This window comes from Coregonus lavaretus, assembly GCF_964263955.1.
Source record: "Coregonus lavaretus genome assembly, chromosome: 27".
NCBI lineage: Eukaryota > Metazoa > Chordata > Actinopteri > Salmoniformes > Salmonidae > Coregonus > Coregonus lavaretus.
The window spans coordinates 4,317,765-4,328,769 of NC_140014.1; the positions used below are offsets into that span (position 1 = coordinate 4,317,765).

The following is an 11,005-nucleotide window of genomic DNA, read 5'->3' on the forward strand; positions in this document are numbered from 1 at the left end:
CCGGGTTGGCGACTGACCCCAAGTGTAAAAGTGCGTAACTCATCCTATGTTGCACTTTATAGTTAGTTTGACATCTCAGCTCTTCAATATGTGCACTCATTAAAAACACTGACGTATAATGTCGAGAAGTATTGATTGATGCTCTTCTGATATGGTCTCGTCGTCTTGAGAGGATGTATGTACCAACCGGGGTCATCCTTGGTCAATTTGAATTCAAGTCACTCAATTGAGGAAGTGATTTAAATTGAAAATGATACAATGGAGAAACTTGTGAAATAAAAAGCATGTTCTTTTCTGTGTATTACGTTGGCTTAACTTTTCAGGATGCCAACCCCAGAAGTTACATTTGAGTATTGTACAGTTCTGTTTCAGCTGGTATTTGCCTGGTAATCACATAGGTATTAATTTCTCTCCCTCCCTCCCTCCTCAGGTACAATATGTCATTCAAGGCTACCACAAGAGGAGAGAGTACATTGCTGCCTTTCTCAGTCACTTTGGAATGTGAGTCTGTGTGTGCGTATGTGCGCCCATGTATGCGAGAAATACATTGAAATATCACATTTACATACACTACCACTCAAAAGTTTGGACACACCTACTCATTCAAGGGTTTTTCTTTATTTTTACTATTTTTTGCATTGTAGAATAATAGTGAAGATATCAAAACTATGAAATAACACATATGGAATAATGTAGTAACCAAAAAAGTGTTATTCAAATCAAAATATATTTTATATTTGAGAGACTTCAAATAGCCACCCTTTGCCTTGATGACAGCTTTGCACACGCTTGGCATTCTCTCAACCAGCTTCATGAGGTAGTCACCTGGAATGCATTTGAATTAACAAGTGTGCCTTCTTAAAAGTTAATTTGTGGAATTTATTTCCTTCTTAATGCGTTTGAGTCAATCAGTTGTGTTGTGACAAGGTGTGTGTGGGGGGGTGGGGGGTATACAGATGATAGCCCTATTTGGTAAAAGACCAAGTCCATGTTATGGCAAGAACAGCTCAAATAAGCAAAGAGAAACGACAGTCCATCATTACTTTAAGACATGAAGGTCAGTCAATAAGGAACATTTCACAAGAACTTTGAAAGTTTGTTCAAGTGCAGTCGCAAAAGCCATCAAGTGCTATGATTAAAGTGGCTCTCATGAGGACCGCCACCGGAATGGAAGACCCAGAGTTACCTCTGCTGCAGAGGATAAGTTCATTAGAGTTACCAGCCTCAGAAATTGCAGCCCAAATAAACGCTTCACAGAGTTCAAGTAACAGAACAACTGTTCAGAGCGGACTGTGTGAATCAGGCTTTCATGGTCGAATTGCTGCAAAGAAACCACTACTAAAGGACACCAATAAGAAGAAGAGACTTGCTTGGGCCAAGAAACACGAGCAATGGACATTAGACCGGTGGAAATCTGTCCTTTGGTTTGGAGTCCAAATAGGAGATTTTTGGTTCCAACCACCGTGTCTTTGTGAGACGTGGTGTGGGTGAAAGGATGATCTCCGCATGTGTAATTCCCACCGTAAAGCATGGAGATGGTTTGGGATGAGTCGGACCGCAGAGTGAAGGAAAAGCAGCCAACAAGTGCTCAGCATATGTGGGAACTCCTTCAAGACTGTTGGAAAAGCATTCCAGGTGAATCTGGTTGAGCGAATGCCAAGAGTGTGCAAAGCTGTCATCAAAGCAAAGGGTGGCTATTTTAAGAATCTCAAATATAAAATATATTTTGATTTGTTTAACACTTTTTTGGTTACTACATGATTCCATATGTGTTATTTCATAGTTTTGATATTTTCACTTTTACTCTATAATGTAGAAAATAGTAAAAATAAAGAAAAACCCTTGAATGAGTAGGTGTGTCAACATTTTTGACTGGTACTGTATGTATTCAGACCCTTTACTCAGTACTTTGTTGAAGCACCTTTGGCAGCAATTACGGCCTCGAGTCTTCTTGGGTATGACACTACAAACTTGGCACACTTGTATTTGGGGAGTTTCTCTCATTCTTCTCTGCAGATCCTCTCAAGCTCTGTCAGGTTGGATGGGGAGCGTCGCTGCACAGCTATTTTCAGGTCTCTCCAGAGATGTTCGATCGTGTTCAAGTCCGGGCTATGGCTGGCCAACTCGAGGACATTCAGAGACTTGTCCCGAAGCCACTCCTGCGTTGTCTTGGCTGTGTGCCGTTGTCCTGTCGGAAGGTGAACCTTCACCCCCAGTCTGAGGTCCTGAGCGCTCTGAAGCAGGTTTTCATCAAGGATCTCTCTGTACTTTGCTCCGTTCATCTTTCCCTCAATCCTGACTAGTCTCCCAGTCCCTGCCGCTGAAAAACAGCCCCACAGCATGATGCTGCCACCACCATGCTTCACCATAGGGATGGTGCCAGGTTTCCTCCACACGTGACACTTAGCATTCAGGGCAAATAGTTCAGTCTTGGTTTCATCAGACCAGAGAATATTGTTTCTCGTGGTCTGAGAGTCCTTTAGGTGCCTTCTGGCAAACTCCAAGCGGGCTGTCATGTGCCTTTTACTGAGGAGTGGCTTCCGTCTGGCCACTCTACCATAAAGGCCTGATTGGTGGAGTGCTGCAGTGAGGGTTGTCCTTCTGGAAGGTTCTCCCATCTCCACAGAGGAACTTTGGAGCTCTGTCAGAGTGACCATCGGGTTCTTGGTCACCTCCCTGACCAAGGCCCTTCAACCCCGATTGCTCAGTTTGGCTTGGCGGCCAGCTCTAGGAAGAGTCTTGGTGGTTCCAAACTTTTTCCATTTAAGAATGATGGAGGCCACTGTGTTCTCGGGGACCTTCAGTGCTGCAGACATTTTTTGGTACCCTTCCCCAGATCGGTGCCTCGACACAATTCTGTCTCGGAGCTCTAAGGACCATTCCTTCAACCTCATGGCTTGGTTTTTGCTCTGACCTACACTGTCAACTGTGGGACCTTATATAGACAGGTGTGTGCCTTTCCAAATCATGTCCAATCAATTGAATTTACCACAGGTGGACTTCTATCAAGTTGTAGAAACATCTCAAGGATGATCAATGGAAACAGGATGCACCTGAGCTCAATTTCGAGTCTCATAGCAAAGGGTCTGAATACATATGTAAATAAGGTATTATTTATTTTTGATAAAAAACAGTTTTCGCTTCATCATTATGGGGTATTGTGTGTAGATTGATGAGGAATGAAATTAACTAAATTTTTTAATAAGGCTGTAACGTAACAAAATGTGTAAAAAGTTGAGGGGTCTGAATACTTTCCGAATGAACTGTACATGGAAATGTGTTTGTGGGACCAAGCATATATGTCTAGTAAAAGCATGAGCTGACGCATCCCAGAAATGTTTGTAGAGGAGAGTAAACTGTATAAAATGAAAGAAAGTCGCACACTCTATATATGTGCTCCCTACCGATATTCACTCTAAGCTGCGTGCAGAAATATCAGCCCACAGAGAGAAGCACTAGAGTGAACTTCACTCAACTTCCTAGAGCAGTGGTCACCAACCGGTCTATCGCCAAAAATGTCTGTAAAAAACCCAACGATAAAGCCTTGTGTTCCTATTCTGTTTTATTAGTCTAGGGCTGTTGGCGGTAGGTGCACTCGATTCAGCTGCCCTGCGCGCCGGGTAGGTGAACTGTTGCCATTTTGGCGTATGGCTCAGATGACCGTGTCTGCAGTAAAGTAGCAGGCATAAAAGAAAGCTACAGTAAAGTTGATACTGAGAGATTTCAAAATGTTTAAAACCATGACAAGAGAGACTGTCAATGAATACAGCAAAGAGCTGCTGTTTTTATGAGTGAGTTCATGCTTAAGTTCTTACTCAGCACTGTCAACACTTTGTATTCAACACTTTTATCAACCGTAAAACGTGCATTCTTCCTATTTCCACTCAATGCTACAACAAGCATTGCAGCCGTAATGAATGAGTAGGAAAGTGTATCTATAGGCTTGTGTTGTTGTTATTATTAGCTGCTTGGGTCTTTTTTAATATCAAGGAATAACTAACTTTCTCTGTTAATAGGCGGAACAACATGATTTGTGCATGAGGCAGAAATAATGCGGTGCGACTCTAGTTTCGCCATCAGCTGGAAGACGGTGTCCCTTTTTGGTCAGTGGAGAAAAGGGAGAGCGGAGGGATGTTGAGAGGCGGACCCTCAGTCAGCTGCTCTCTCCCTCCGCTGAGACTGACCATCAGATGCAGGCACCATCAGCCAAGTAAAATAAAAAGCACATTATTTAAATGTATGCTCACTTAGCTGTGCTTCACAAGTAATACAACAACGGATCTATTACCGGTGTGATCATATAACCTACCTCAAATTTTGAAATATAATTTTAAGAAATGGCCTGAACAACAATGCATTGGCAGGGCAATTCATGCAAAGCCAATATGCTGTGATAATGTATTGGGCCTATAGCTGACTGCACAAACGTCATTGCTACAGTACTGTTTTTAATTGGTTAGACTTACATTTTTTAAGTCATATTAAAAAAACACCTGAGCGGTAGATCTCGGCATGCATTTTGACTCAAAGTGATCTTGACTCATAAAAGGTTGGTGACCACTGTTCTAGAGTTTTCCCTGTTAACACTAACAACGTTTCCCTTTACTGTGGCAATTGTGATTGAATCAATGTAATATTAGCCACTTTCAATGCTACATACCGAAACAAAACAAACCATGCAAGAGATTTTGTTGTAGTCAGAACACATCGGAGTAGGATTCTATTGCATTGACATGCACTACTCAGCCCGTACTCTATTGCCATATATGGATCTGTTCCATTTATGGATCTGTGCCATTTACGTTGAACTGGACTGTGTTTACAGCATGAGCGGTCGTGAGTAGATGCGTTTATTTTGAGATCAAAGTGAGAGCTGCATGTAGCCACGTGTGCACATATCCTTTGCTAGTTAGTGAGTTATTAGCCAAGTTATAGATCATTTGTAGTCAGCAATAGGGGAGGGATTGCTACCTACAAGAGCACAAAACTTAAAAGCGAGTCAGGTAAAGAGCTTTTTTTTTTGTCTTAAAGGGGCAGTGTTGTATTTTGAGACAGGCTTGAATAAGCTAAGTAGCAATAGGCAGATGGTAGCATAATTTGTCTGATTCTCTGTAATAATGGTATGGGAATAATAATGCATTTTATTTTGTAAAGTGGTTTCTTGCATCAAACAACACAACTACGTTTTAAGCCGCTTCCTTGTCTGAAGGACAAGTGGATAAACAGATTAATGTCAAGCCCTGCATGTTTTGTTTTTTTCAAACCTGTCATGGAATGTAGGCCTACATTGAACACCACACATTGGCCGCTACTGTAGGCGAATGATAGACCAGCTATTTCCATGTTAAAATGTTATGAAATGCATTTGCTCCATAGTTTTTTTATGGTAGACCACTCTGGTAGGCCTACATTATGATCAAATAGCCACAGTAGCCTACATGGCCACTGTTAAAACTGTAACTTAAAGTGGGTACAGCCTCTGTGTTCACTGTAAACGTGCGCTGGAAGTTGCAAAGAATTTTCACAACATTCAAGTTTGTGCTCAGGAGACCTGAAATTTGCTCAGTGCAGAAAAGAATTAGAGGGAACATTGCTCCCAACTATTTAATGGGTAAACCTAACCAACGTTTCGTCAACGCAGTGCCTTCTTCAGGGTTGAAAAGCCCCTGCATTTGAAGAAGGCACTGCTTTGCCGAAAAGTTGGTTAGGTTTACCCATTAAATTGTTGGGAGCATATATAGACAGTGCAGCTTTCTTTTTAGCAAGCACATATGTAGCATTGTATTTGATTAGTATGGTGCATGTGAGCACATTAGTGTCTATATAAGAAAGGTTTGCGTGTGTGTGTGTGTGTGTGCGCGCGCTCGCTTGTTGCAGGGGGGTGGTGGAGTATGATGCAGAAGGATTCACCAAGCTCACTCTTCTCCTCATGTGGAAAGACTTCTGTTTCCTTGTCCATGGTGAGTTACACATACACACATACACACACACACACACACACACACACTCCTTTCCTACATTCAACCCCACATCACCTCTTTCTCTCTGACTATCTCTCTCTCTTTCTTTCTCTCACTATCTCTCTCCCCCTCTCCCCTCTCCTCCTCCAGTGGACCTCCCTCTGTACTTCCCGCGGGACCAGCCCACTCTGACTTTCCAGTCTGTGTACCACTTCACCAACAGCGGGCAGCTGTACTCGCAGGTGCAGAAGTCCTACCCGTACAGCCCCCGCTGGGACGGCAACGAGATGGCCAAGAGAGCCAAGTAAGACACTGATCTTTAGTTAGTTTTGCATTTTCCCCACTAATGGTAAAGGTTAGCATTGGGGGAGGGGAAGCTGATCCTAGATCTGTATCTAGGGGAAACTTTGTTCACCCCGTAGCAGACTGGACAACAATGACCATTCGATCCACTATACCATACAATAATGACTTACACTGAGTGTACAAAACATTAGGAACACCTTACTAAATTGAGTTGCACCCGTTTTTGCCCTTAGAACAGCCTCAATTTGTCGGGGCATGGAGTCTACAAGGTGTCGAAAGCATTCCACAGGGATGCTGGCCCATGTTGACTCCAATGCTTCCCACAGTTGTGTCAAGTTGGCTGGATGTCCTTTGGGTGGTGGACCATTCTTGATACACATGGGAAACTGTTGAGCGTGAAAAACCCAGCAACGTTGCAGTTCTTGACACACTCAAACCGTTGTGCCTGCACCTACTACCATACCCCGTTCAAAGGCACTTTTGTAATACCCATTCACCCTTTGAATGGCAAAGATACACAATCCATGTCTCAATTGTCTCAAGGCTTAAAATTCCTTCTTTAACCTGTCTCCTCCCCTTCATCTGCAATGATTGAAGTGGATTTAACAAGTGACATCAATAAGGGATCAAACCTTTTACCTGGATTCACCTGGTCAGTCTATGTTTCCTATTGTCTTGTACACTTAGTGTATAATTATCATTAATACAGGATGATAATGATTAAAATGTAATTGATTTGTTTAGGCCATGTAATCGACTAGCTAGCACGAAACTTGCAAAGCTGTAGAACCTTCTGCCATCTTTGGACCAGCTATCCCTCGCCAAAGGGATTTTATCTCAATCAAACTTATCTGGGATAATAATGGTTAAATGAAAAGCAAAAAAATCCCTGTCGCACTAACAATCACAATAACAGTACGACCACCTAATCGCTTTCATCGAAAATACATATCACTACACACACCATGGTGAAGATTTATATGCCAAATAAATGTGATATGATTTATAGATGTATGGCTCTCCCAACTTTAACCTACTCTACTCTGCCTTTTTTAATTTTTTAATTTACATGAACTAGTTGACCCTGTTTGTGGTTTAATGGCTTTATCTCTAGCTGACCATGCTTACTTTGCACAGAACAGGAGTGCTTAACTATAACAGCAGAGTTTTTGTCCCCAAGTTGATAGTTACATGGAATAGATATGGAATTGTCTTTGTTTATATCGCTGGTCTCCAAGGACAGTCAGTATTCTATTGCTGAAAGAGCAAACTGGTGCTGTGCTTTTATGGTCAGATAAGTCCTGGTGCACTTCCAGTAAATCTGTGTCTGTCTAAATTACTTTTATTGCTCTCGCTCTCTCTCTCTCGCTATCTCAATCCATCTATCTATCTATCTATCTATCTATCTATCTATCTATCTATATATCTATATATCTATCTATCTATCTATCTTTCTCCACAGAGCATACTTCAAGAGCTTCATCCCTCAGTTTCAGGAAGGGGCCTTTGCCACTGGGAAACTCTAGGACTAAAGTACAGCAGTGTGTTCGTGTGTGAGCATGTGCGTGTTTGTGTGTGAGTGTGTGAATGGACTGCACGATAGTGATAATGTGCTTACTGTACAGGTACTCTCTAACTCCACGTTGAGCATTTCATGCTTCTTCCTGAACTGTCTCTTTTCCATTTTATTTAGTAGTTTTTCAATTACTGAAATGCTGTTGCTAAAATGGTTAGGTTCAGTAGCTCAGAACCACTTGTGACATCAACAGACTTGTGCCCAGCCAAAGTGTTACAACCTCAAACGAGACGTCACTTCTGATCTTCAGATTGGTTGTCAGAGAACTGGAAAAGGGCCCTTAAAGGGGAATAACGGAACCCCTCTGACTCATTGTTGGACTGTCTGTCAAAGTGTGCACCTCTCTCACTCAGGGACAGTGAGGTAGAGCTAGAGCGAGAGCTACATCACAGGGTTATGCAGCCCCCCCCCACTCACTGCAGCGCTAGATAGAACTTTGAGGAATAACACAAATCTACGAAAATAATAAACTTTTGTTTACAGCGAGCACACTAAATTGTCTTAATCCTTGCCTTGAAGTCCTCCTTACTACTATGTACAGCACCAGTCAAAAGTTTGGACAGACCTACTCATTCAAGGGTTTTTCTTAATTTTTAGTATTTTCTACATTGTAGAATAATAGTGAAGACATCAAAACTATGAAATAACACATATGGAGTCATGTAGTAACCAAAAAAGTGTTAAACAAATCAAAATATATTTTAGATTTTAGATTCTTCAAAGTAGCCACCCTTTGCATTGATGACAGCTTTGCACACTCTTGGCATTCTCTCAACCAGCTTAATGAGGAATGCTTTTCCAACAGTCTTGAAGGAGTTCCCACATATGCTGAGCACTTGTTGGCTGCTTTTCCTTCACTCTGCGGTCCAACTCATCCCAAACCATCTCAATTTGGTTGAGGTCGGGTGATTGTGGAGGCCAGGTCATCTGATGCAGCACTCAATTACTCTCCTTCTTGGTCAAATAGTCCTTACACAGCCTGGAAGTATGTTTTGGGTCATTGTCTTGTTGAAAAACAAATGATAGTCCCACTAAGTGCAAACCAGATGGGATGGCGCATCGCTGCAGAATGCTGTGGTAGCCATGCTGGTTAAGTGTACCTTGAATTCTAAATAAATCACAGACAGTTTTACCAGCAAAGCACCATCACACCTCCTCCTCCGTGCTTAATGGTGGGAACCACACATGCAGAGATCATCTGTTCACCTACTCTGTGTCTCACAAAGACACGGCGGTTGGAACCAAAAATCTCAAATTTGGACTCATCATACCAAAGGACAGATTTCCACCGGTCTAATATCCTTTGCTCGTGTTTCTTGGCCCAAGCAAGTCTCTTATTATTATTGGTGTCCTTTAGTAGTGGTTTCTTTGCAGCAATTCGACCATGAAGGCTTGATTCACGCAGTCTCCTCTGAACAGTTGATGTTGAGATGTGTCTGTTACTTGAACTCTGTGAAGCATTTATTTGGGCTATAATCTGAGGTGGAGTTAACTCTAATGAGTTTATCCTCTGCAGCAGAGGTAACTCTGGGTCTTCCTTTCCTGTGGCGGTCCTCATGAGAGCCAGTTTCATCATAGCGCTTGATGGTTTTTGCGACTGCACTTGAAGAAACTTTCAAAGTTCTTGAAATGTTCCACATTGACTGACCTTCATGTCTTACAGTAATGATGGACTGTCGTTTCTCTTTGCTTTTTTGAGCTGTTCTTGTTATAATATGGACTTGGTCTTTTACAAAATAGGGCTATCTTCTGTATACCACCCCTACCTTGTCACAACACAACTGATTGGCTGAAACGCATTAAGAAGGAAAGAAATTATACAAATTAATGTAGAAAATAGTAAAAATAAAGAAAAACCCTGGAATTAGTAGGTGTGGCCAAACTTTTGACTGGTTGGAGAATACTGTAAAAACATGTGATCATATTTTATTGACTTACTATATGATAGTTGTTACTGAATTATGTTTTTCTGTTATATTTTTGTTTCACCGCAATCTCAATCAGTCGTTTTCCCAATAAAACCTCCTATACTGTCCGGAAATACATTATTTCAAAGTTGATGTGATTCTAAGCCACTGAGATGCACTGTGAATTCTGGCCTGTGCTAAATGTACAGTTCCTTCAGAAAGTATTAACACACCACCTTTTGTTGTGTTACAAAGTGGAATTAAAAATAATTTAATTGTGATTTTTTGTCAAAAATCTACACAAAATACTAATAAAAATCAAAAAATTAAAAAAATCAATTTTTGTTTTTCACATGCGCCGAATACAACAGGTGTAGACCTTAACGTGAAATGCTTACTTACAAGCCCTTAACCAACAATGCAGTTCAAGAAATAGAGTTAAGAAAATATTTACTAAATAAAGTAAAGTAAAAAATATAATAAAAAGTAACGCAAGAAAATTTCATAACAATAACCAGGCTATATACAGGGTGTACCGGTACCGAGTCAATGTGCGGGTGTACAGGTTAGTCGAGGTAATTCGTACATGTAGGTAGGGGTAAAGTGACTATGCATAGATAATAAACAGCGAGTAGCAGCAGTGTAAAAACAAAAGGGGCTGTGGGGGTCAATGTAAATAGTCTGGGTGGCCATTTGATTAATTGTTCAGCGGTCTTATAGCTTGGGGGTAGAAGCTGTTAAGGAACCTTTTGGACCTAGACTTGGCTCTCTGGTACCGCTTGCCACGCAGTAGCAGAGAGAACAGTCTGACTTGGGTGACTGGAGTCTTTGACATATAGGTCCTGGATGGCAGGAAGCTTGGCCCCAGTGATGTATTGGGCCGTACGCACTATCCTCTGTAGCGCCTTACAGTCGGATGCCGAGCAGTTGCAATACCAGGCGGTGATGCAACCGGTCAGGATGCTCTCCTATGGTGCAGCTGTATAACTTTTTGAGGATCTGGGGACCCATGCCAAATCTTTTCAGTCTCCAGAGGGGGAAAAGGTGTTGTCGTGCCCTCTTCCCAACTGTCTTGGTGTGTTTGGACCATGAGAGTTTGTTGGTGATGTGGACACTAAGGAACTTGAAACTCTCGACCCGTTCCCCTACAGCCACGTCGATGTTAATGGGGGCCTGTTCTGCCCTCCTTTTCCTGTAGTCCACGATCATCTCCTTTGTCTTGCTCACATTGAGGGAGAGGTTGTTGTCCTGGAACC

General features: G+C 41.9%; 1 protein-coding gene across 1 annotated transcript in view; it reads left to right on the plus strand.

Moving 5' to 3' along the window:
- Nucleotides 1-9,877, plus strand: part of babam2 (BRISC and BRCA1 A complex member 2) — a 193,113-nt gene extending 183,236 nt beyond the window's left edge. The window contains exons 9-12 of the mRNA XM_084144123.1: nucleotides 431-501; nucleotides 5,878-5,960; nucleotides 6,111-6,264; nucleotides 7,729-9,877. Of these exons, the coding sequence (XP_084000249.1) occupies nucleotides 431-501; nucleotides 5,878-5,960; nucleotides 6,111-6,264; nucleotides 7,729-7,792 (372 nt within the window). The 3' untranslated portion in view covers nucleotides 7,793-9,877. The remainder of the gene's footprint in view (nucleotides 1-430; nucleotides 502-5,877; nucleotides 5,961-6,110; nucleotides 6,265-7,728) is intronic.
- The last annotated feature ends 1,128 nt before the right edge of the window (nucleotides 9,878-11,005 follow it).